Consider the following 27,567-nt stretch of genomic DNA (forward strand, 5'->3'; position numbering starts at 1 on the left):
GCTCCAGACAGGGGTTTGGAGGATATCAGTGTGCAGATGAAGACAAGGGCTGTGAGTGGGAGGGGTGGGGAGGGGTGGGGGTGGGGTGGTGAGGTGAAGAGGTTGGGGAAGGAGTGGGCTGTGGCCAGCAGTGATTAACAGGCCATTCTGCCTACTGAATCAGTACTGTCTCACACAGCAGTCCTATTTGCTGCAAAATCCCCCAGTAACCTATTCTCCCCCATTCAAAACACCTCCACCTGCATTCTGTCTCTGCATACCCGGGGACAAAATCTCCCAGTGATCTATTCTCCCCTCATACCGATCATCTCCCCCTGCACTCTGTGTCTCACCTGCACACAAGGGGACATTTTACAGCGGCCACTAACCCAATACCCTGCACACCTTCATTGGGGACTGAGTATCTGTTGGGCTTATGTTGCAATTGCAGGAGGATATTGGGGAACGGAGCTGTGTGGAGGTGTGTGTGGAAGACTGCCTCAGAAAGTGGGTAGGTGTCAGGAACCCTCCCCTCATTGGACAAGCACTTAATGCTCCACCGCCTGTTGGACAGGCTGGGAGGAAGGGGGTTACGGTGGATGGACCACTTTCACACACCATGGATTCATATTCAAGTTCCAGTCTATGGTCATCGGACTGTAACCAAACGAAACAATGTTCCTCTAGACCACAGTGCACCCACAAAACATATCACACACAGCACAAAAAACAAAATATTATGATAAAGATGTTAGTAAAATATCATTCAAAATGCATGTAGTGAAGTGCAGCACAGGTAAACAGTAAACAACTCACTGTCCTAGTGTTGAGACCTCAGTGGAGGGAGAGTGTTCATTAGTCTCACAGGCTGATGGAAGAAGCTGTTACCCCAGTCCGTCAGTCCTAGTCCTGATGCTCCTGTACCTCCTTCCTGACAGTAGTGGGTCAAAGAGATTGTGGGATGGGTGGTAGGGAGCCTCAGCAATGCTTTGGGCCCTTCATCTGCAACGCTCCCGGTAAGTATCGCAAATATTGAGGAGGGAGACCCTGGTAATTGTCTTGGCAGTTTTGACTATCTTGGGTCTTACAGCTTCTTTTCCATGCAGTGATGCAGACAGACAGGACACTCTCCATGGTTCTCCTATTGAAAGTTGCTAGGATGGGGGAGGGAGCCTTGTATGCCTCTTTCAGGCATCATGGGTTAGATGGGCTGAGTGACCACCTTGTGTACCAGAAAACTCTCCGAGTTCTTCCCACACTTCATCCCCTCTTGCTCTGTGAATGAGACACATCCACATACTCCAGCTGCTTGATAAAGGAGGTAAAAGCAGTTCAGTCCATTACCGAGTTCACAGGGATGGATATAATTGCTATTACCCCATTGATAGATATTTTATCAGTTTCACTGCTGTGCATAAACAATCTTTCACTGGGGCCATAGTAATTATATTCATCAAAACGTCAAGGTAAATTATATGGAGGAGCACCAGCTCAACTCATCTAGATAACCTCCAAGCTGATAGCATGAATACCCATCTCTCCAACTTCTGGTAATTTTTCCTCCTCCCCCTTCCCTCTTCTTCAATTCCCCACTCAGGCCTCTTACCTCCTTTCCTCATCTGCCTATCACCTCCCCGGTGCCTCTCCTCTCCTGTCATTTCCACCTATCAGCTCCTGTGTGGCGCGTGGCCAAGAAGTTAAGGCGTCAGTCTAGTGATCTGAAGGTCGTGAGTTTGAGCCTCAGCTGAGGCAGTGTGTTGTGTCCTTGAGCAAGGCACTTAACCACACATTGCTCTGTGACAACACCGGTGCCAAGCCATATCGGGTCCTAGTGCCCTTCCCTTGGACAACATCGGTGGCGTGGAGAGCGGAGACTTGCAGCATGGACAACTGCTTGTCTTCCATATCTTAGAAAATCAACGACAGCCGAAGAGAGGAGACCAACTCCTAGCTTCTTACTTCACCACCCTTCCTCACCCACCTGGTCCGTCACCTTCTAGCTTGTCCTCCCCCCCCCCCCCCCCATTTTCTTATTCTGGCATCTTCCCCCTTCTTTTATAGTCCTGGTGAGGGGTTTCAGCCTGAAACACCGACTGTTTATTCATTTCCACAGATGCTGATTGACCTGCTGAGTTCCTCCAGTATTTTGTGTGTGTTGCTCTGTATTTCCAGCATCAGCAGACTGTCTTGTGCCTATCAGAATTTACAGAGAATGGTGTGAAAAACAAAAAAAATCCAGTGAGTGGCAGTTCTGTGGGCAAAAACACCTTGTTAATGACAGAGGTCAGAGGAGAATGGCCAGACTGGTTCAGGCTGACAGGAGATTGACAGTAGCTCAAATAACCACACTTTCAAACAGTTGTGTGCAGAAGAGCATCTCTGAATCCATAATACATTAAACATTGAAGTGGGTGGGCTTTAGCAGCGGAAGACCACAAACATACACTCATTGGCCACTGTATTAGGTATAGAAGGTAGGGGAGGTACCTAATAAAGTGGCCACTGAATGCATCGACCAGAAAATTATTTGTAATTAAGTAGATCACCTCTTTACTGGGTTTCTGGTATTTATGTCTGATCACCTCATTACTGCCTGAGCCACAGGCTAATGAAGGTAAGAATAGCAGAATTAAGCAGATGAATGTGTGGCTAAGTAACTGGTGCAGGGGGCAGGACTTCAAATTCTTGGATCATTGGGATCTATTTTGGGGAAGGTATATAACCATATAACAATTACAGCATAGAAACAGGCCATCTCGGCCTTCTAGTCCGTGCCGAATGCTTACTCTCACCTAGTCCCACCGACCTGCACTCAGCCCATAACTCTCCATTCCCTTCCTGTCCATATAGCTGTCCAATTTTACTTTAAACGACACGATGGGTTACATCTAAACTCAAAGGGTACTAATATCCTGGCGGGATTGTTTAATATAGCTGTTAGGGAGGGTTTAAACTAAGTTGGCAGGGGGAGGGAAACCAGGGTGTTAGGATCGAGGAAGAGGAAAATAGAAATAAGTCAAAGATACTGTGCAGCAAAGATGGCAAGAAGGACAGGCCGGTGAATAGACAGGATAATTTGCTGTGCGATAGAAATATAGCAAAATTGGTAACTGATGCTGATCTAAATGTACTGTACTTTAAATGCACGCGGCATTAGAAATAAAGTGGATGACCTTGCTGCACAGCTGCAGGTTAAAAGATATGACATTGTGGCCATCACCGAGTCATGGCTAAATGATGGATGTGATTGGGAGCTGAATGTCCAAGGATACACAATGTACAGGAAAGATAGGAAGGTAGGTAAAGGGGGTGGCGTGGCCCTGATGGTAAGTAACGATATCAAATCAATAGAAAGAAGGGACATAGGATCAGAAGAGGTAGAATCCTTATGGGTCGAGTTAAGAAATGGCGAGGGTAAAAAGACACTCATAGCAGTTATATACAGGCCTCCAAACAGCAGTCGGGATGTGGACTACAAGTTGCAGCTGGAAATAGAGAAAGCGTGTCAGAAGGAAAATGTCAAGATAGTTATGGGGAATTTTAATATGCAAGTGAATTGGGAAAGTCAGGAAGGTAATCAATCTCAGGAGAGGGAGTTTGTAGAATGCCTACAGGATGGTTTTTTGGAGCAACTTGTCCAGAAGCCCACCAGGGAACTGGCTGTTTTGGATTGGGTGCTGTGCAATCAACCTGAGGCGATTAGGGAGCTGGAGGTAATGATCATACTTCCCTTGGAAGTAGTGATCATAATATGATTGAGTTCAGTTTCAAATTTGAAGAGGAGAAGCTGGTATCAGGTGTATCAATATTTCAGTGGAACAAAGGAAATTACAGTGGTATGAGAGAGGAACTGGCCCAAGTCGATTGGAAAAGTAAGCTAGATGATGGAGGGACGGTAGAGCAGAATTGGAAAAAATTCCTACAAGAAATAAGGAAAGTGCAGGAAAAATATATTCCAAGAAAAAAGAAAATCATGAGTGGAAAAATGGCACAAATGTGGCTAACGAGAGAGGTTAAGGCTAAAACAAAAGCAAAAGAAGCAAAGAAGCAAAGAAGCAAAAATTAGTGGGAAAACTGAGGACTGTACGACTTCTAAAAACTTGCAGAAGGAAACTAAGCAAGTCATTAGGAAAGAAAAGATGAATTATGAAAGGAAGTTGGCAATTAACATAAAAAAGGATACTAAGAGTTTTTTTAAATATATGAAGAGTAAAAGAGTGACAAGGGTAGATATGGGACCGATTGAAAATGATGCTGGAGAAATTATAATGGGTAACAAAGAGATGGCAGAGGAACTAAATAAGTATTTTGCATCAGTCTTCACAGTGGAAGACATTAGCAACATACCTGATAGCCAGAGGTCTCAGGGAATAGAATTAGGTACAGTCAAGACTACTAGGGAGAAAGTGCTTGGGAAGCTAAATGGACTAAGAATAGATAAGTCTCCCAGATCCAATGAGGTGCACCCACGGGTTCTGAAGGAGGTGGCTTTGGAGATTGTGGAGGCATTGGAAATGATCTTCCAGGAATCAATAGACTCTGGCATGGTTCCAGAGGACTGGAAGGTCGCAAATGTAGTTCCGCTATTTACAAAAAGAGGGAGGCAGCAAAAAGAAAATTGCAGACCTATTAATCTGACATGGGTGGTTGGAAAGTTATTGGAGTCGATCCTCAAGGACGAGGTTATGAAATACCTCAAGGTGCATGACAAAACAGGCCCAAGCCAGCATGGTTTCATGAAGGGAAGATCCTGCCTCACCAACCTATTGGAATTTTTTGAGGTAATCTCAAATAAGATTGACAAGGGAGAGGCTGTGGATGTTGTGTATTTGGATTTTCAAAAGGCCTTCGATAAGGTGCCACATAAGAGGCTGCTTAATAAGATGAGAGCCCATGGAATTACAGGAAAGTTACTGGAATGGGTGGAGCATTGGCTGATGGGCAGAAAGCAAAGGGTGGGAATAAAGGGATCCTATTCTGATTGGTTGCCGGTTACTAGTGGTGTTCCGCAGGGGTCGGTGTTGGGGCCGCTTCTTTTTACAATGTATATCAATGATTTAGATTATGGATTAAATGATTTTGTGGCTAAGTTTGCGGATGACACCAAGATAGGTGGAGGAGCAGGAAGTGTTGAAGAAATGGAAAGGTTACAGAGAGACTTAATCAGTTTAGGAGAGTGGGCAAAGCAATGGCAGATGAGATACAATGTTGGGAAATGTACGGTTGTACATTTTGGAAGAAGAAATAATCAGGCAGATTATTATTTAGATAGGGAGAAAATTCAAAAATCGGAAGTGCAAAGGGACTTGTGCGTCCTCGTGCAGGATACCCTAAAGGTTAACCACCAAGTTGGATCAGTAGTAAGGAAAGCAAATGCTATGTTGGCATTCATTTCAAGAGGAATAGTGTATAAGAGTAAGGAGGTGTTGATGAGGCTCTATGGGGCATTAGTGAGATCTCATTTGGAATACTGAATGCAAATTTGGGCCCCCTATCTTGGAAAGGATGTACTGATGTTGGAGAGAGTTCAAAGAAGATTTACGAGGATGATTCCTGGAATGCAGGGGCTAACATATGAGGAGCATTTGTTAGCTCTTGGTCTGTATTCATTAGAAAACATAGAAAACATAGAAAATAGGTGCAGGAGTAGGCCATTCGGCCCTTCGAGCCTGCACCGCCACTTATTATGATCATGGCTGATCATCCAACTCAGAACCCCGCCCCAGCCTTCCCTCCATGCCCCCTGACCCCCGTAGCCACAAGGGCCATATCTAACTCCTTCTTAAATATAGCCAGTGAACTGGCCTCAACTGTTTCCTGTGGCAGAGAATTCCACAGATTCACCACTCTCTGTGTGAAGAAGTTTTTCCTAATCTCGGTCCTAAAAGGCTTCCCCTCTATCCTCAAACTGTGGCCCCTCGTTCTGGACTTCCCCAACATCGGGAACAATCTTCCTGCATCTAGCCTGTCCAATCCCTTTAGGATCTTATACGTTTCAATCAGATCCCCCCTCAATCTTCTAAATTCCAACGAGTACAAGCCCAGTTCATTCAGTCTTTCTTCATATGAAAGTCCTGCCATCCCAGGAATCAATCTGGTGAACCTTCTTTGTACTCCCTCTATGGCAAGGATGTCTTTCCTCAGATTAGGGGACCAAAACTGCACACAATACTCCAGGTGTGGTCTCACCAAGGCCTTGTACAACTGCAATAGTACCTCCCTGCTCCTGTACTCGAATCCTCTCGCTATAAATGCCAGCATACCATTCGCCTTTTTCACCGCCTGCTGTACCTGCATGCCCACTTTCAATGACTGGTGTATAATGACACCCAGGTCTCGTTGCACCTCCCCTTTTCCTAATCGGCCACCATTCAGATAATAATCTGTTTTCCTATTTTTGCCACCAAAGTGGATAACTTCACATTTATCCACATTAAATTGCATCTGCCATGAATTTGCCCACTCACCCAACCTATCCAAGTCACCCTGCATCCTCTTAGCATCCTCCTTACAGCTAACACTGCCACCCAGCTTCGTGTCATCCGCAAACTTGGAGATGCTGCATTTAATTCCCTCATCCAAGTCATTAATATATATTGTAAACAACTGGGGTCCCAGCACTGAGCCTTGCGGTACCCCACTAGTCACCGCCTGCCATTCTGAAAAGGTCCCGTTTATTCCCACTCTTTGCTTCCTGTCTGCTAACCAACTCTCCACCCACACCAATACCTTACCCCCAATACTGTGTGCTTTAAGTTTGCACACTAATCTCCTGTGTGGGACCTTGTCAAAAGCCTTCTGAAAATCCAAATATACCACATCCACTGGTTCTCCCCTATCCACTCTACTAGGTACATCCTCAAAAAATTCTATGAGATTCGTCAGGCATGATTTTCCTTTCACAAATCCATGCTGACTTTGTCCGATCATTTCACCGCTTTCCAAATGTGCTGTTATCACATCCTTGATAACTGACTCCAGCAGTTTCCCCACCACCGACGTTAGGCTAACCGGTCTATAATTCCCCGGTTTCTCTCTCCCTCCTTTTTTAAAAAATGGAGTTACATTAGCCACCCTCCAATCCTCAGGAACTAGTCCAGAATCTAACGAGGTTTGAAAAATTATCACTAATGCATCCACTATTTCTTGGGCTACTTCCTTAAGCACCCTGGGATGCAGACCATCTGGCCCTGGGGATTTATCTGCCTTCAATCCCTTCAATTTACCTAACACCACTTCCCTACTAACATGTATTTCGCTCAGTTCCTCCATCTCACTGGACCCTCTATCCTCTACTATTTCTGGAAGATTATTTATGTCCTCCTTAGTGAAGACAGAACCAAAGTAATTATTCAATTGGTCTGCCATGTCCTTGCTCCCCATAATCAATTCAGCAGTTTCTGTCTGCAGGGGACCTACATTTGTCTTTACCAGTCTTTTCCTTTTTACATATCTATAAAAGCTTTTACAGTCCGTTTTTATGTTTCCTGCCAGTTTTCTCTCATAATCTTTTTTCCCCTTCCTAATTAAGCCCTTTGTCCTCCTCTGCTGAACTCTGAATTTCTCCCAGTCCTCAGGTGAGCCACTTTCTCTGGCTAATTTGTATGCTTCTTCTTTGGAATTGATACTATCCCTAATTTCTCTTGTCAGCCACGGGTGCACTACCTTCCTTGATTTATTCTTTTGCCAAACTGGGATGAACAATTGTTGTAGTTCATCCATGCAACCTTTAAATGCTTGCCATTGCATATCCACTGTCAATCCTTTAAGTGTCATTTGCCAGTCTATCTTAGCTAATTCACGTCTCATACCTTAAAAGTTACCCCTCTTTAAGTTCAGAACCTTTGTTTCTGAATTAACTATGTCACTCTCCATCTTAATGAAGAATTCCACCATATTATGGTCACTCTTACCCAAGAGGCCTCTCACGACAAGATTGCTAATTAACCCTTCCTCATTGCTCAAAACCCAGTCCAGAATAGCCTGCTCTCTAGTTGGTTCCTCAACATGTTGGTTCAAAAAACCATCCCGCATACATTCCAAGAAATCCTCTTCCTCAGCACCTTTACCAATTTGGTTCACCCAATCTACATGTAGATTGAAGTCACCCATTATAACTGCTGTTCCTTTATTGCACACATTTCTAATTTCCTGTTTAATACCATCTCCGACCTCACTACTACTGTTAGGACTGGACAAGAGAGCCAGGAGCCCGGATTTGGACTCCGAGCCAGAGACTGGACAAGGACCCAGAACCTGGGTCTTGCCTCTGGCTCGGACCCCAGAACTAGGCAAGGATGAGACTTGGCTGGCAGGCAGGACGAGGCTTGAGGCTGGAGGCTGGAGACTGGAGGCGAGGCTTGGCTAGAGACTTGAGGCTTGGGGTCTTGAAGCTTGGCTTGGGGCGCAGTTCGAGGCTTGCGGTCTTGAAGCTCCTCCTGGGCAGGACGCGGTGCTCCACTCGACAGAGGCAAGCGACAGGAAGGGACCAAACCAACCGTAGGGTAACGGCAATACGGCCTGGCTTACCTGACGGAGGCAAGGGACAGGAAGGGACAGAACCAACCGTAGGGTAATAGCAAGATGGCCTGGCTTACCCAACGGAGGCAAGGGACAGGAAGGGACAGAACCAACTGTAGGGTAACGGCAAGACGACCTGACTTATGCAGCAGAGGCAGGGAACAGGAAGGGAGCTAGGTACAGGGTGGCTCCAAGACAAGACTACAGGTGAGGTGAGGTGAGAGTTACTGGCAAGACAAGGCAGGGCTTCAGGTGAGGAAGCAGAAGGCAGGGGAAGGGATACCAGGAGTAAGGACAAGAACAATCCAGCAGCCACGCCCTGGTCTCTGGAGGTATTTATACAGCCAGCCCCAATGAGAATTAGCTGCCTCAACTAGTGCTCAACAGGAACAGAAACAGAGTAGACAGGAAAACCTGGAGCAAGGGTCGATGGACCGGACCGTGAACCGGAATGCGGAATTCATGGACCGGACCATGACAACTTCTGCTCCTTTGTCTTGTGATCTTGTCTTGTGATTATAGAAAGGATGCGAAAGCCTTAGAGAGGGTGCACAGAAGGGTTTCGGCCCGAAACGTTGACTGATTGTTTCCACGGATGCTGCCCAACCTGCTGAGTTCCTCCAGCGTGTTGTGAGTGTTGCTTTGACCCAGCATCTGCAGAGTATTTTGTGTTTAAGATTTTCCAGGATGTTGCCTGGATTAGAGAGCATGGAATTACATGGATAAAGCAGCTGCTGATTGGCTGGAGGAATAAAGGGAGCCTTTTCTGACTGGCTACCAGTGACCAGACATACTCCACAGGGGCCTGTGTTGGGGCCGATTCTTTCTACGTTATATGTTAATGATTTGGATGATGGAATTGATAGCTTTGATACAAAGTTTGCAAACAGTATGAAGACAGGTGGAGGGGCAGGTAGTTTTGAGGAAGTAGAGGGGCTACAAAAGGATTTAGACAAATTAGGAGAATAGGCAAAGTGGCAGATGGAATACAGTGTCGGGAAGCGTATGGCCATGCACTTTGTAGAAGAATTGAAAGGCCTGACTATTTTCTAAATGGAGAGAAAATACAAAAATTCTTTAAGTCTTTATGTATATTTAAGGCAGAGATTGATAGATTCTTGATTGGTCAGGGCATGAAGGGATACGGGAAGAAGGCAGGAGATTGGGGCTAGAAAGAAATTTGGATCAGCCATGATGAAATGGCAGAGCAGACTGAGTGGGCCAAATAGCCTAATCCTGGTTCTATATCTGATGGTCTTTTTGCCTTCTGAGGAAATTTTGAGTGAGCTGGGGCTTTTCTCCATGGAACGAAGGAGGATGAGAGGTGACATGATAGCGGTGTACAAGATGATAAGAATAGGTCAAGTGGACAGCCAGAGACTCTTTCTCAGGGTGGAAATGACTAATACGGAGGGGCATCATTTTAAGCTGATCAGTGGAAAGTATAGGGAGATGTCTGAGGTAAGTTTTTTACACAGAGAGTGGGGAGTGTGTGCAACACCCTGCCAGGGGCGGTGATAGAGGCAGTTAAATTAGGGATAATTAAGAGACTCTTAAATAGGCACATGGATGATAGGAAAATGGAGGATTACGTAGGAGGCAAGGGTTAGATTGATCTTAGAGCAGGTTAAAGGCTCAGCACAGAAGCACCGGTACTGTGTTGCGCTGTCTATGTTCAGACCACCTGCTTGAGAATGAAGGTGAGATTTTGTCCCCAGGGTTGAGGTAGAGCCCTCCAACTATCCCTCAAGAAGTGTCTCAAAATGGCTGGCATGCACTGAGAGGGTATGGGTACCTCAGAGGAAGTCACCTCGTGTAGGGATGTTACCCAGGCAGGACAGTACTCTCTCTATCATCCACACGGGCTTCTGTAGTGGAGCTTAGACATTCCAGAATTGTAGAAATGTTGCAGAACAGAATGAGACCATTTGGCCCGTCAGCTGTGTGCCAGCTGTCTGCCAGAACATCAGTCCAGTTCCCCACATGAGCTTCTTCCCTGTGGCCTTGCGAAAAACTTTTCCTGGTCATGTGAAATCCACAATGGAAGCTGCCCCACTTGTGGTTTTGAAACTCCAAAGCACACGTGCCCCTCACACTCCTAACTCTCCACCCTGCACCAGCAGATCGAGCCTCCTACCTATCCTGAAAACACCAGCTTTTTGCCTCCTGCATCACTGCAAACCCTCAACAGGAGTCACTCCAGCCTCTGTGCCATTTGTTATCTCTGTGTCACTGACTGTGTTACAGATGTACCTTCGGTGAAGATCGATTTCTCCAGGAACTTTGCCCGGGAGGGAGACGAGCTGAGATTGGAGTGTCAAGCAATTGGAAATCCAGAGTAAGTCAACTTCTGTTCAAACTTGTGGCCTCCAATGATCCATGTGGAGTGTTCACTCTGTATCTAACTGTCCCTGTCCTGGGAATGTGTGATGGGACAGTGTAGAGGGAGCTTCACTCTGTGTCTAACTGTCCCTGTCCTGGGAGTGTGTGATGGGACAGTGCGGAAGGAGCTTCACTCTGTATCTAACTGTCCCTGCCCTGGGAGTGTGTGATGGACAGTGCAGAAGGAGCTTCACTCTGTATCTAACTGTCCCTGCCCTGGGAGTGTGCGATGGGACAGTGTAGAGGGAACTTCACTCTGTATCTAACTGTCCCTGCCCTGGGAGTGTGTGATGGGACAGTGCGGAGGGAGCTTCACTCTGTATCTAACTGTCCCTGCCCTGGGAGTGTGTGATGGGACAGTGTAGAGGGAACTTCACTCTGTATCTAACTGTCCCTGCCCTGGGAGTGTGCGATGGGACAGTGCGGAGGGAGCTTCACTCTGTATCTAACTGTCCCTGCCCTGGGAGTGTGTGATGGGACAGTGTGAAGGGAGCTTCACTCTGTATCTAACTGTCCCTGCCCTGGGAGTGTGCGATGGGACAGTGTAGAGGGAGCTTAGCTCTGTATCTAACTGTCCCTGCCCTGGGTGTGTGCGATGGGACAGTGTAGAGGGAGATTCACTCTGTATCTAACTGTCCCTGCCCTGGGAGTGTGTGATGGGACAGTGCGGAGGGAGCTTCACTCTGTATCTAACTGTCCCTGCCCTGGGAGTGTGTGATGGGACAGTGTAGAGGGAGCTTCACTCTGTTTCTAACTGTCCCTGTCCTGGGAGTGTGTGATGGGATACTGTAGAGGGAGCTTCACTCTGTATCTAACTGTCCCTGCCCTGGGAGTGTGTGATGGGACAGTGTAGAGGGAGCTTCACTCTGTATCTAACTGTCCCTGCCCTGGGAGTGTGTGATGGGACAGTGCGGAGTGAGCTTCACTCTGTATCTAACTGTCCCTGCCCTGGGAGTGTGCGATGGGACAGTGTAGAGGGAGCTTCACTCTGTGTCTAACTGTCCCTGCCCTGGGAGTGTGTGATGGGACGGTGTAGAGGGAGCTTCACTCTGTATCTAACTGTCCCTGCCCTGGGAGTGTGCGATGGGACAGTGTAGAGGGAGCTTCACTCTGTATCTAACTGTCCCTGCCCTGGGAGTGTGTGATGGGACAGTGTAGAGGGAGCTTCACTCTGTATCTAACTGTCCCTGTCCCGGGAATTTATTTTTAAATAGGAATTGGTTTATTATTGTCACATGTACTGAGATACAGTGGAAAACATGTCTTGCATACTGTTCATACAGATCAGAACATTACACATTGCTTTGAGGTGGAATGAGGTAAAACAATAATTGAATACACAATAAAGAGTAATCTGTCCTTTCCTGGCTGTGTTTTGCATAGTGACAAAGTACGCTCCAGTACCACCAGCAACATCTTTCACTTAATAAACAGGAAACTGACTATAGTAAATGTGGTGATGAAACACAACCATGGGAGGCTGGTCAGGAATGTTCAGTCACTTGGTACTCAGGATGAGGTGGTAAATTGGATTAGACTTGGGCTTTGTAGGTGAATCCACAGAGTGGTAGAAGATGATTGCTTCTCTGAAAGATCATAAGTGCCACAGGGATCGGTGCTGGGTCCATTGTTGTACAATCTGGTTGATAATGTGGTAAATTGGATCAGCAAATCGTGGACAGTGAGGAAGGCTATCATGGCTCGCAGAAGGATCTGGACCAGTTGGAAAATTGAGCTGAAAAATGGCAGATGGAATTTAATGCAGACGAGTGTGAGGTGTTGCACTTTGATAGGACCCGCCAAGGTAGGTCTTACAGAGTGAACGGTACGGCAGTGAGGAGTGTGGTGGAACAAAAGGTTCTTGGAATACAGGTCTATAATTCCTCGAAAGTGGTGTCACGGGTAGATAGAGCCGTAAAGAAAGCTTTTGGCCCATTTGTTGTGTATTTAATATTTCAGTAATCTTTAAATAATATTGTAAATGTATTGTTGATATCCCATTCTTTGTTTGTTTAAAGAATTCAAAACGAGTTATAAGTTAAAAAACGTGAATGGCATACCTCATTATGACATCCTGTCATATACATACCATCTTCAACAGAAGTAAAAGAAAAGTAGACACACATTATCTCCCAGCTCCTTGTTATTCCTTCAATTAGTTTTATGTTTTTGCACTTACAAACCATAACATTTGCCTTCATAAATCATTATACTGTGTACAGGAGTTGGGATGTTATGTTGGTTGTTTAAGATGGCGCTAGTGAAACACTGTGACGACTTACTGGAAGCATACAAAACCTACTAGCTACTTTATTACTCATTCTTTTTCTGGTAAATGATCACACCAATCAATAGCCTGTAAAATCCCTTTCAGAGTTGAGCTTTTCAAATACCTGTGCAATCTCGCATTTATGTGCTGTGAACGAAAGCATGGAAGGTGCAGGACAGTTACACATGGCGAGTATGGGCCAAATTGAGAAGGCGGGCCTGGGTATGAGAGAGAGGAACAAGCCAATGTATGACCATTGCTGGAGCAGACTTGGAGCCGATTTGAAGTGGCAGGTCCAAGGTGAGGTGAGGTGGAGTTGAGTTGGCAGCTTCCATTGTACAAGAGCAAAGAACAAGCTGATATTTGGTTTAAAAGGCAGGCCAGATTTGAAAATTTGGGTACAGGCCAAATCGAAATGGCAGGGCTAGGTTTGAGGCATACCTGTGTATACTGTGTCTCCCCATTGTAGATCACAGCGTACCTGTGTGTACTGTCTCCCCATTGTAGATCACAGCGTACCTGTGTGTACTGTCTCCCCATTGTAGATCACAGCATACCTGTGTGTACTGTCTCCCCATTGTAGATCACAGCATACCTGTGTTTTTTTTTGTAATTTATTTTTTATTGAAGTTCATCATCAAACAAACATTTCCATAAGATGTATTTAAGATAATGTACATATATATCATATAGTCATATTTGTCACAAATCTCCACATAATATTTATCTGAGTTATACACTTATAGAAAGCAGAGGAAAGAAAGAACAATCAAAAGAAGAAAACTATGTACAAAGTAGGGAGTGATCTTTTTTATATAACATATTCATTGACTTGTGAGAATAAAATCAGGCCTATGAAGTGTTATGTAGTTAAACTATTTTTCCAGTATGAATCAAATTGTTCCAACTTATGATTAACAGATGCTGTTATCTTCTCCATTTTGTAAATGTCCATTGTAATTTCCATCCATACATTTAAAGTTGGGCTCTCCTGTGATAACCATTTCCTGGTAAGGGTCTTTTTACCAGCCACCAGCAGTACATTCATTAAATATTTAACTCTTTTCAACCATTCTTGAGGTGTATACCCAAAATATATGGTCTTACTCTCTAAGGGTATTTTACATTTAAAGATGTCTTGTGGGACATTGTGTATCCCACTCCAATAGTCTTTGATAACAGGGCATTCCCAGAAAATATGATAATGGTTTGCATTTTGATTTCCACAATTTCTCCAGCAAACAGGGAGGTTTCTATCATAATGGGATTTCTGAGCGGGTGTAATAAAATATCTTATCAAGTTTTTCCACCCAAACTCCCTCCATTGCTGTGAACTGGTACACTTCCATTGATACCTCCATATTATTGTCCAGTCTTCCTCAGATATTATTATCCCTCCTTCCTTCTCCCATTTTGTTTTAATGTATGAAGTCGAATGTGGTTTAAGATTTGACAAACCCTTATACACATTTGAAATTATTCTACGACCGTTGTCTGAATTATATGCTTTTCTAAATAGCTCCATCAAACATGTACTTGCCTTGGTTACATTTTTAACCGTCCTATTAACATACTGTCGCATCTGTAAATATTGATAAAAGTCTTGTTTTTCTAATAAGTGTTTCTGTTTGAATATTTCAAAACTGAACAGTGTTCCTTCTTTCATTATGTTGCAGATAGTTGTTATTCCTTTAGCTGTCCAGTCCTTAAATCTAGCATCCAGTTTGTTGGCATAAAATCCGAGTCATATACGCACTATTTAAGAATTGCAATGTCCGTCTCCAGTTTATATTCTTTTATAATAGTTTTCCATATTTTAAGAGTCCATTTCATCCATGGGTTATCAATAGTATTTATGTAACTTTGTAGGTTGTTATCAGCCAAAATTGCCTGTATGGGTATGGAAAGTATCCCCTCCTCAATGTTTTTCCATTGAGCATCATATGATGGGTTGCACCAGCATATCACAGCTCTCAACCGTGCTGCAAAATAATAATCTCTAAGAGAAGGTAGGCCCCATCCCTCCTTTTCCTTGGCTAATTGCAAAGTTTTGAGACGAACCCTAGGCCTTTTACCTTGCCATATATATCTTGATAGCATCTTGTTCCATTTATTGAATTGGTTTTGGTTAATCTCTATTGGTAGATCTGAAAGAGATATAGTAGTCTGAGCAGTATATTCATTTTAATCGATTTAATCCTTGTACTGAGACCAAGAAAAGGAATTAGGTTCCATCTTGTTATATCTTCCTTATTTTTTTTATATTTAGGCTGATAATTGCATTCTGATAATTTTGCCAAATCTTTTGGCATAATGATGCCCAAATATTTGACAGACTCTGTTTGCCATGCCCAAGGATATCTACTCTCAATTTCTTTTGGTGGGCTATAGTTATATAAAAGTAGTTGGATTTTATCTATGAAAACAACAGGAATTCTGCAGATGCTGGAAATTCAAGCAACACACATAAAAGTTGCTGGTGAACACAGCAGGCCAGGCAGCATCTCTAGGAAGCGGTGCAGTCGACATTTCAGGCCGAGACCCTTCGTCAGGACTAACTGAAGGAAGAGTGAGTAAGGGATTTGAAAGTTGGAGGGGGAGGGGGAGATCAAAAATGATAGGAGAAGACAGGAGGGGGAGGGATGGAGCCAAGAGCTGGACATGTGATAGGCAAAAGGGATACGAGAGGATCATGGGACAGGAGGTCCGGGAAGAAAGACAAGGGTGGGGGGGGGACCCAGAGGATGGGCAAGGGGTATATTCAGAGGGACAGAGGGAGAAAAAGGAGACAGAGCGTAGGTGTTCAGCAAAGCGGTCTCCCAGTCTGCGTCGGGTCTCGCCAATATATAAAAGGCCACATCGGGAGCACCGGACACAGTATATCACCCCAGCCGACTCACAGGTGAAGTGTTAAGTGTCCCTCCCCCCCCCCGCATTCCGCAGGGATCGCACCCTACGCGACTCCCTTGTCCACTCGTTCCCCCCATCCCTCCCCACTGATCTCCCTCCTGGCACTTATCCGTGTAAGCGCAACAAGTGCTACACATGCCCTTACACTTCCTCCCTTACCACCATTCAGGGCCCCAAACAGTCCTTCCAGGTGAGGCAACACTTCACCTGTGAGTCGGCTGGGGTGATATACTGTGTCCGGTGCTCCCGATGTGGCCTTTTATATATTGGCGAGACCCGACGCAGACTGGGAGACCGCTTTGCTGAACACCTACGCTCTGTCCGCCAGAGAAAGCAGGATCTCCCAGTGACCACACATTTTAATTCCACATCTCATTCCCATTCTGACATGTCTATCCACGGCCTCCTCTACTGTAAAGATGAAGCCACACTCAGGTTGGAGGAACAACACCTTATACTCCGTCTGGGTAGCCTTCAACCTGATGGCATAAACATCGACTTCTCTAACTTCCGCTAATGCCCCACCTCCCCCTCGTACCCCATCTGTTACTTATTTTTATGCACACATTCTTTCTCTCACTCTCCTTTTTCTCCCCCTGTCCCTCTGAATATACCCCTTGCCCATCCTCTGGGTTCCCCCCCCCCTTGTCTTTCTTCCTGGACGTCCTGTCCCATGATCCTCTCATATCCCCTTTGCCTATCACCTGTCCAGCTCTTGACTCCATCCCTCCCCCTCCTGTCTTCTCCTATCATTTTGGATCTCCCCCTCCCCCTCCAACTTTCAAATCCCTTACTCACTCTTCCTTCAGTTAGTCCTGACGAAGGGTCTCGGCCTGAAACGTCGACTGTACCTCTTCCTAGAGATGCTGCCTGGCCTGCTGTGTTCACCAGCAACTTTTATGTGGATTTTATCTATGTTGATTTTGTATCCTGATAATTGGCCATATTGTTCAAAGGATTGCATCAATTTAGGTAAAGAATATGTTGGTTGCCCTAGATAGATCAAAATCTCATCCGCGTAACAGGACAATTTATGCTTTGTCCCTTTAATAGTAATTCCTCTGATATCTTCATTTTGTCTGATGTGTTGAGCTAATGGTTCCAAATATAATGCCCCTTTCTAGGGTAAAACTATTAGATAAATATCCATTGATTTTAATCCTAGCAGTATGATTGTCATATAGTGCCTGCATAGTTTTAATAATTGTGTCATGTAGAATAAATCTATGTAAAACTCTGTAAAGAAAATTCCAATTAACCATATCAAATGCCTTTTCAGCATCCACGCTTATCACTATTGCTTCAATTTCATTGTGTATCAGTGTGGGTAGAAACTCTTGTAATCGTTTGGCCATGATGGAGGTAAATAATCTATAATCCACATTAAGAACATATATTGGTCTAAATGACCCACATTCAGTTTTATCCTTGCCTTCTTTCGGTATAGCTGAGATTATCGCCTCCTTCCAGTTGGGTGTCATTTGCGCCTTCTTAGGGTCCAGTTCAGTGTGGGGAGTAAAATAGGAATTAACTCACTTCTAAACTCTTTATACTACTCTGTTGTATATCCATCTGATCCTGGTGACTTGCTTAATTTAAGCCTACTAATTGTAGTTTTTAGTTCAGCTTCAGTTATGTCAGCAGTCATCTTTCTATTTTGTTCTTTGCTTAAAGTGGGTAACTCTAAAGAATTCAGGAAGGTGTCAATCTGGGCTATGCTTCCCCCTGGAGCTTTGGAATATAGAATTTTGTAAAACATTTCAAAAGCTTCTTGAATTTCACTTAGCTTATTTTTTATCACTTTTGTTCTTGGATCCCTAATTCTATGAATTGTATTTTCTACTTTTTTTTTCAGTTTCCATGCCAGTATTTTCATAGATTTAGATTATGAAGACACGTAGTCCTCTTTTACTGTCATTTAGTAATGCATGCATTAAGAAATGGTACAATATTTCCTCTGGTGTGATATCACAAAACACAGGACAGACCAAGACTGAAAAAACTGACAAAACCACATAATTATAACATATAGTTACAACAGTGCAACAATACCATAACTTGTTGAAGAAGTCCATGAGCACAGTAAAAGTTCAAAGTCTCTCAAATATCCCACATCTCACGCAGACGGGAGAAGGAAGAAAAACTCTCCCTGCCATGCCGACCACAATCTGACTCTGAGTCATCCGAAAATTTCGAGCTCTGATCAGCTCTCCGACACTGAGTACTGAGCGCCATCTCTGTCCGAATGATTAGACCTCCTTCTCGGTCGCCAAAAGCAGGCAAGGCCGGAGATTTTGAGGCCTTCCCTCTGGAAGATTCCCGACCACACAGTAACGACAGCAGCAAACGGGCGTTTCAGAAATTTCTCCAGATGTTCCTCTGTGCTTTCACGTCCATCTCCATCAGATCAGAATTGTTCACGGCCCCTATTTAACAGATACGATATCATTTTTCACCGGAGGGCTGCACACGCGCAGGCGCACCGCCATCTTCTCCTCCCACCTCCTCTCACTTTCATAGTGTCTCTGTTTCAGAAACATTAATTTTTTTCTAATTTCTTGTGTAGCCAAACTATTAATTTTATTCCTAATTTTTAAAATTTCCTCTAGTGTATCCTGTGACAAACTCAATGTGTTTTTTTTCCTCATTCCTTCAGCTTATTTTGTAATTCCTCTAATGTTTTATTCCTTTTTTTTTCTTTTATGAAGATATCGCTATAATTTCCCCTTTAAGACAGCCTTCATAGTATCTCATAGAATGGGAGTTGAAACCTCTCCATTATCATTGAATTCTAAGTAAAGACCAATTTCTTTTTTAATTTGTTCCTTAAATTAGGGATCATTGAGTAGACTTGAATTTAGTTTCCAAATAGTATTCTTTGGTGGTAGGTCAAAATCAACGGATAAATATATAGGTGCATGGTCACTTACATCTATTGTCCCAATTCCACAGGTGATTATTTTGTCTCTATCTTTTCCAAATGTTTTGAAATAGTCTATTCTTGTATATACGTAATGAGGGGCAGAACAATGAGTGTAATCCCTTCTATTGGGGAAACGATCCCTCCATACATCAATAAAACAAACAACCTCAAAAAGTGTGTTAACTTTCTTATGTTAGGAATTTGTTTCATAAGTTTTTCTATTGGAAGAGTCTAACTTTGGTTGTAATTGTAAATTTAAGTCTCCCCCACATATCAAGAGACCTTCTGTTTCCGTTACCATAATATTAGTAAATTTCTGCAAGAAACTAATATCACTTCCTGGGGGTGCATATATTTTCAATAAAGTAACTGGATTTCTGTCTATATTCCCCCTTACCAGAATATATCTGCCCTCCTTATCTCCCATTTCAAATACTTTTTCAAAATTTAGCTTGCTTGAGATGAGAATAGCAACTCCTCTTCTAACTCCTGATTTATATGAGGAGAAAAACAAATTAGTGAAGCCCATTCTCTTTAATTTTCCATGTTCATTATCACTTAAGTGAGTTTCCTGTAAATATACTACATGAGCTTGTTCTTTTTTACATTTCTGATAGAATTTTACTGTGTTTGATTGGATTTAACAGCCCATTGACATTAAAAGAAATGAATTTTACTTTGTCCTTAGCCATGTGTATTTATCTATTAGCATACCATTGAAATTTGCAGAAGATAACTTAATCGATCTACTGCCTGAACAAATAAGAACCAAGAAAAGCGAATAATTAAAAAAAAGGTAACGAACGTGTGATTCCAAGGCTGGGGTCTCTAGATGACCCTGGGTTCCACATTATAATATGTATTTCTTGAGATAGGTATATCACCGTCTATTTTTGCTTCAGTTTAGTTTATCAGCACTTTTAAAGTTAGCCAAACCTTATGGCTCTTCTGGAGGAGGCGAGGGCTGTCTTCGGAGAACTCGCAGTCTCTTCCTAATATCCTTCTCTCGTCCTCCTCCTGTCCCCTGCTTTCTTGTTTCTCTTACTATTTCCCAAGCAGATCGGGATAACTGCTCAGCCAGGCTTTCCCTCGGTCTGACCACGCTAACGGGCAATCCTCTGTTGTTCATGTCTGTAGTCACCTCTTCCACCATCTGATATAGTTGTATCCCTCCTTCGTAAAACACCCTCAGTTTAGCAAGGTACGGGGTTTGGAATTTAATCTTTTCTTGCTTTAATATTTGTTTCACTTTGGAATATTCGTTGCATTTCTGTAGGACCGCCGGGGGGTAATTATGATCGAAGTATATTAACTTCCCATTCCAAAACACCCTGTTCTTACCCCAGGCCCCTCGTAGAATCTCCACCTTGGTATTGTATTGAAGGAATCTAAGTTCTGTTGAGCGCGGCTTACTTTCTCTGTCTCCGGGAGGCCTCAGGATGAGCAAACGATGCATCCTGTCAATTTCAATCTCCATAGTCAGGGGAATCTCCAGCGCCTCCTGCAGCAGCTTTTCTACAAAGTCCATCATCGACAATCCCTCCGCTCCTTCGGGGACATTATAAATTCTGAAATTTTTCCGTCATGATCTTCCCTCCTGGTCAAGCAATTTACTTTCCTATTGATTTAATATTTTTATCGTTTTACCTAGTATCTGTTCTACGTTTTGCACGTGATCTTCCACCTTCTCAATTCGGGTCTCTCCCACCGCTATTGTCTGATTGACGTTGGCGAGCTGACTTTATATCATTGAGTTGCTGTTTTATATCTTTTTGGACTTCCCTTATCTCTTCCAAAATCCTTATCATAGTTGCCGCTTCGCCTGAACGAGGTCCAGCGTCAGCCTCGCCACCACGCACACGTGCAGGAGAGCCGCTCGTTGCGCCTCTGTCTTCCATAGGCTCCGCAGTGATGCTTTTTTTAAATCTCCATTCTAGCCCCCCCTATCAATTCAGATATGTTCGAAAGATCTTATATTAGATGGATTAACGAGGCAAAATATGCGTTTTTCCAGAGGAGCTGTTGACTTAAGCTGCCATTCTGAACGATGAAGTCACCAGAACCCCCGGCGTACCTGTGTTTACTGTGTCTCCCCATTGTAGACTACGGCCCTGGGCTTTAGTAACATCCTGCAAATTGCTAAAGGAAATAAGTTTAGATTAGGGGCTGTGCGTGAGTTAAATTGATTCACGCTGCAGCAGGTTCGGTCTGGTGTAAATTGTTTTCTCGGCTGGATATTACCCTCTGCCATCTGTCGTATGTGAAGCTTTTCACAGCCTGTGAAGACACGACAACTGCTGCAGTAACTAAAAGAATCAAACTGAGTGTAGAGCAACACAGACAAAGTGCTGGAGGAACTCAGCAGGCCAGGCAACATCAGTGGGGGATTTAACAGTCAAAACTTCAGGCCAAGAGCTTTCCTCAGGACTGGAAAAGAACTGGCAGGATCTAGAATAAGCTGAGTGGGGGTGAGAGGAGTGCAAGCTGACAGGCGATAGGTGAGACCAGGTGAGGGGAGGGTGTGCGGAGTGGGATGGCGAATGAGGGAAAGGTCTGAAGAAGAGGATAGGGGATAGGTGAAAGAGGTAAAGGGCTGAAGAAGGAATCTAATTGGAGGGGAGAGTGGACCTTGGGAGAAAGGAATAGTGGAAGGGAGCCAGAGGGAGGTGATGAGCAAGTGAGGACAGGGACGAGACTCCTGAGGCTCCTGTACCTCCTTCCCACTGACAGTCGTGTGAAGAGAGCATGAGCTGGATGGTTGGAGTCCTTGATGATGGATGCTGCTTCCCTGCGCTGTGTCTATGTGTCAATGACTTTATCCGTGATGGACTGGGCCGTGTCCATGATCGTTTGCAGGATTTGCCTCACGCACCGGTGTTTCCATTGCGGGTTGTGACGAACCAGTCAATATACTCTCCACCAGGCATCTATCGTCCTCTGGCACCCCATCCACCTGTCCATTCTGTGTCTGTGAGGAGTCAGTATATCTGGAGTGTGAGAGGTTGCAGCCCCTGCTTGAGGATCTGAAGAGGCTGCTGCCCAGGTTCTGGTTACACTTCAGCCTCACACTCCTGATATGGACACCCAGTACGGAAGGGGTTTGGATGCTCAGAGGGTTTACGAGTGGGCCTGGCCAAGGTGACCATTCACGGGTTCAGGTGGGGGGCAGTCAAAGGATCTGCTGGAGCCAACAGCCTACCCCACTTCTGGGGATACATCATGCCCAGGTGTCTGTGGAGAGGGAGCATGCGGTCACGGGGGGGATTTCCGGGTGCGGTGGGCACCCCGGAGAATAGACTGTTTTATCATAGTTTAGTATATGATATGATAGTAATAATCATACTTTAATTTGATTTGTTCACTGTCCTGTAAATATTTGATATTTATTACTTTGTGTATTAATGTGGAAATAGACTTCTATAGTTTTGTAAAAATAAAGGGATGGTACTGAGGGATATTCATATTGTGGGAGGGGTGGTACTGAGGGAGGGTCACACTACAGGAGGGGTGGTACTGAAGGAGGGTCACACTGGGGAGGGGTGGTACTGAGGGAGGGTCACACTGCGGGAGGGGTGGTACTGAGGGAGGGTCACACTGTGGGAGGGAGGGTCACACTGTGGGAGGGATGGTACTGAGGAAGGGTCACACTGTGGGAGGGGTGGTGCTGAGGGAGGGTCACACTGGGGAGGGGTGGTACTGAGGGAGGGTCATACTGGGGAGGGGTGGTACTGAGGGAGGGTCACACTGTGGGAGGGGTGGTACTGAGGGAGGTTCACACTGTGGCAGGGGTGGTACTGAGGGAGGGTCACACTGCGGGAGGGGTGGTACTGTGGGAGGGTCACACTGTGGGAGGGGTGGTACTGAGGGAGGGTCACACTGTGGGAGGGGTGGTACTGAGCGAGGGTCACATTGTGGGAGGGGTGGTACTGAGGGAGAGTCACACTGCGGGAGGGGTGGTACTGAGCGAGGGTCACACTGCGGGAGGGGTGGTACTGTGGGAGGGTCACACTGTGGGAGGGGTGGTACTGAGGGAGGGTCACACTGTGGGAGGGTCACACTGTGGCAGGGGTGGTACTGAGGGAGGGTCACACTGTGGGAGGGGTGGTACTGAGCGAGGGTCACACTGTGGGAGGGGTGGTACTGAGGGAGGGTCACACTGCGGGAGGGGTGGTACTGAGGGAGAGTCACACTGTGGGAGGGGTGGTACTGAGGGAGAGTCACACTGTGGGAGGGGTCGTACTGAGGGAGGGTCACACTGTGGGAGGGTCACACTGTGGGAGGGGTGGTACTGAGGGAGGGTCACACTGTGGGAGGGGTTGTACTGAGGGAGGGTCACACTGTGGGAGGGTCACACTGTGGGAGGGGTGGTACTGAGGGAGGGTCACACTGTGGGAGGGGTGGTACTGAGGGAGGGTCACACTGTGGGAGGGTCACACTGTGGGAGGGGTGGTACTGAGGGAGGGTCACACTGTGGGAGGGTCACACTGTGGGAGGGGTGGTACTGAGGGAGGGTCACACTGTGGGAGGGGTGGTCACACTGTGGGAGGAGGTGTTACGACGCTGGGGTTTCATGTGGGCCCCAGCAGAACCCCAGCCCTGACTACTGTGCAATCTGCTCTACTCTCTCCGTAGGCCAGAAGCTGTGAAATGGAAGAAAGACGGTGCTGACCTTCCGGACCCGGAGAGAATGATCGTGGAGGGCAATGTCCTGATCATCAGTGCCCTGAACAAAACCGACAATGGCACCTACTATTGCGAAGCAGCCAACACCATGGGCCACAACAGTGCCGAGTATATTCTCTTCGTATATGGTGAGTATCAGTCATAGACCTAGACCTAGGCCAGGTGGCTTCTTAATCCTCACCCCAACCCCTCTCTCATCCCGTGCCTGCCACTGATGACTATACCCTCCCCTGGGTCAGCTCACCCCAACATCGCAGAACAAATAGGAGCAGAATTAGACTGCTAAGCCCACCAAGTCTGCTCCGCCATTCCATCATGGCTGATTTATTTTCCCTCTCAACCCCATTCTCCTGCCTTCTCCCCGTAGCCTCTGATGCCCTGACTAAACAAGAACCCATCAACCTCCGATTTAAATATACCTAATGACTTGGCCTCCACAGCCATCGGTGACAATTATTTCCACAGATTCACCATCATCAGGCTAAAGAAATTGCTCCTCATCTGGTTCTAAAGGGACATCCCTCTATTCTGAGGCTGTGCCCTTCTAGACCTCCCCCACGACAGGGAATACCTCCATATCCACTCTGTCTAGGCGTTTGATGGGTTTCAATGAAATTCTGAGATCCCTCCCCCCATTCTTCTAAACCCAAGTGAGTACGGACCCCGAACATCAGACAAGTTAACCTTTCATTCTCAGAATCGTCCTCATGGACCTCATTTGAACCCTTTCCTGTTTCAGTAGATAAGGGGTTGGAAACTGCTGACAGCACTCCAAATACAGGCTGACCAAAGCCTTATAAAGCCTCCACATTCTAGTCTTCTCAAAATTAATTTGCCTTCCTCACTATTGACTCAACCTACAGGTTAACCTTTAGGGAATCCTGCACAACAACTCCCAAGTCCCATTGCACCTCAGATTTCTGAATTCTCTCCACATTTAGAAAATAGTCGATACCTTTATTCCTTCTGCCAGTGCATGACTATACACTTCCCTGCACTATATTCCATCTGCCACCTCTTTGCCCATTCTCCCAATCTGTCCAAGTCCTTCTGCAGACTCCCTGCTTCCTCAACACTACCTGTCCGTCCACCTACCTTTGTATCATCCACAAACTTGGCCACAAAGCCATCAATTCTGCCATCCAAATCACTGAATTACTTCACTACACACCTCTAAGTACTCACGAAACTTCAGCCTTATTAATAGACTCCAAAAGCTTCCCAACCATAGAGGTCAGGCTAATTGGCCTATAATTTCCTGTTTTTCTGCCTCCCTTCTTTCTTAAAATGTGGAGTGACAGTTGCAATTTTCCAGTACTCCAGAATCATTCCAGAACCTAGTGATTCTTGAAATATCATTACTAGTGCCTCCACAATCATTTCAGCTACTTCTTTCAGAACAAAGAGGTGTAGTCCACCTGGTCCAGGTGATTTATTTACTTTCAGAGCTTTCAGCTTCTCCTTAAGGCTGATTTATACTTGTGCATCAAATGTACGCCGTAGGTACCACGTACCCCATGCCGTAGGGTGACATGCACCTCCCCAAAAATATAACTCGTGTGTCGCGGCGACGCGGACCGCAACAACTGTGATTGGTCCGCTTGGTAGCATTGCATTTCCTCGTACGCACTTCCGGTTGCTTTTCTCCTCCATATCTGTACACTGATGCGAAATAAATGGTTGGAAACGATGAACCAAATCGTCAAATCTACCAGCCGACATCTGAAAATATTTGAAATGCATTTCCTCGTCCATGTCTCTCACGAAGAAATTCAACACAGTGGCATAGAAACCCCACCGCCAACTAGCGTTTTGGCGGTGAATTGCAGAGTGACACAGACACAACTACACATGCTCGCTATGGTGTAGGGCTACGCAAAAGTTTAAATTAGGCCTACGGTGTAGGCTACAGCATAGCCCGTACACAGAAGTGTAAATCAGCCTTAAATAATAGCAACTACACTCACTCCTGCCCCGACACTCTTGAAATTCTGGCACACTGCTTGTGTCTTTCACAGTGAAGACTGATGCAGAATACCTTTTGTCAGCCATTACTTTATTCCTATTAGTACCTATCCAGTCTAATTTTCCAGCAGTCCAATATCTACCCTCGCCTCCCTCTTACTGTTTATATATCTGCAAAATGTTTTGGTATCTTCTTTTATCGTATTGGCTAGTTTACCTTCATATTTAATCTTTTCTCTCCTTTTTGACTATTCTACTTGCCTTCTGCTGGTGTTTAAAAGCTTCCCAATCCTCTAACTTCCCACTAATTTTTGCTCTATTATATGCCGTCTCTTTTCCTTTTCTGCAGTCTTTGACTTCCCCTGACAGTCACGGTTGCTCATCCTCCCTTTAGAATACTTCTTCATCTTTGGGATGTATCTATCCTGCACCTTCTGAATCGCACTCAGAAACCCCAGCTATTCCTATTCTGCCATCGCCCCTGATAGTGTCTCCATGTGGCACAACCACGAGCTGCTTTAAAAAGCCATCTCGTAGGAATTCTACAAATTCCTTCTCTTCAGATTCAGCAGCAACTGGATTTTTCCAATTTACCTGCACATTGAAATCCACCAAAAGTATTGTAAATTTCCTTTATTTTGTGTCTTTTCTATTTCCTGTTGAAATTTATATCCTACATCCTGGCTGCTGTTCAGGGGCTGTACATAACTCCCATCAGGGTCTTTTTACCCTTGCAGTTTCTCAACTCTACCTACAAGGATGCTGCATCTTCTGATCCTGTGTCACCTCTTTCTAAGAATTTGATTTCAATTTTTACCAAAAGAGCCACCTTACCCCCTCTGCCTACCTGGCTGACCTTGGAAGTTAAGCTCCCAACTATGATCTTCTTTCAGCCACAGCTCAGAGATGCCCACAACATTGTACCTGCCAATCTCTAACTGCACTACGAGATCATCTACCTATTCCACATACTGGGTGCATTGAAATATAACACCTTCAGTCCTGTATTCATCACTCTTTCTGATGTTGCCCCCATGTTGCACTTCAACTCATTCCACTGACTGCAATTTTACCCCATCATCTGCCTGTCCTTCCTCATAGTCTCACTACACAATGCATCTACTTGTATACTGACTGTCCCAGCACTCACAGTCTGACTACACACTGTAGCTACTTGTATACTGACTGTCCCATCACTCACAGTCTGACTACACACTGTATCTACTTGTATACTGACTGTCCCATCACTCACAGTCTGACTACACACTGTATCTGCTTGTATACTGACTGTCCCATCACTCACAGTCTCACTACACACTGTATCTACTTGTATACTGACTGTCCCATCACTCACAGTCTGACTACACACTGTATCTACTTGTATACTGACTGTCCCATCACTCACAGTCTGACTACACACTGTATCTGCTTGTATACTGACTGTCCCATCACTCACAGTCTCACTACACACTGTAGCTACTTGTATACTGACTGTCCCATCACTCACAGTCTGACTACACACTGTATCTACTTGTATACTGACTGTCCCATCACTCACAGTCTGACTACACACTGTATCTACTTGTATACTGACTGTCCCATCACTCACAGTCTCACTACACACTGTATCTGCTTGTATACTGACTGTCCCATCACTCACAGTCTCACTACACACTGTATCTACTTGTATACTGACTGTCCCATCACTCACAGTCTCACTACACACTGTATCTGCTTGTATACTGACTGTCCCATCACTCACAGTCTCACTACACACTGTATCTGCTTGTATTCTGACTGTCCCATCACTCACAGTCTCACTACACACTGTATCCACTTGTATACTGACTGTCCCATCACTCACAGTGTGACTACACACTGTATCTACTTGTATACTGACTGTCCCATCACTCACAGTCTCACTACAGACTGTATC

General features: G+C 45.1%; 1 protein-coding gene across 2 annotated transcripts in view; it reads left to right on the plus strand.

Moving 5' to 3' along the window:
* The window catches only part of LOC140198789 (cell adhesion molecule 2-like), a 172,779-nt gene that overhangs the window by 91,810 nt on the left and 53,402 nt on the right, over positions 1–27,567 (plus strand). For both annotated transcript variants that reach the window (XM_072259819.1, XM_072259820.1), the window contains exons 4-5: positions 10,747–10,837; positions 23,616–23,794. In XM_072259819.1, the coding sequence (XP_072115920.1) occupies positions 10,747–10,837; positions 23,616–23,794 (270 nt within the window). The remainder of the gene's footprint in view (positions 1–10,746; positions 10,838–23,615; positions 23,795–27,567) is intronic.

Source organism: Mobula birostris, chromosome 6 (genome assembly GCF_030028105.1).
Source record: "Mobula birostris isolate sMobBir1 chromosome 6, sMobBir1.hap1, whole genome shotgun sequence".
NCBI classification, from domain to species: domain Eukaryota; kingdom Metazoa; phylum Chordata; class Chondrichthyes; order Myliobatiformes; family Myliobatidae; genus Mobula; species Mobula birostris.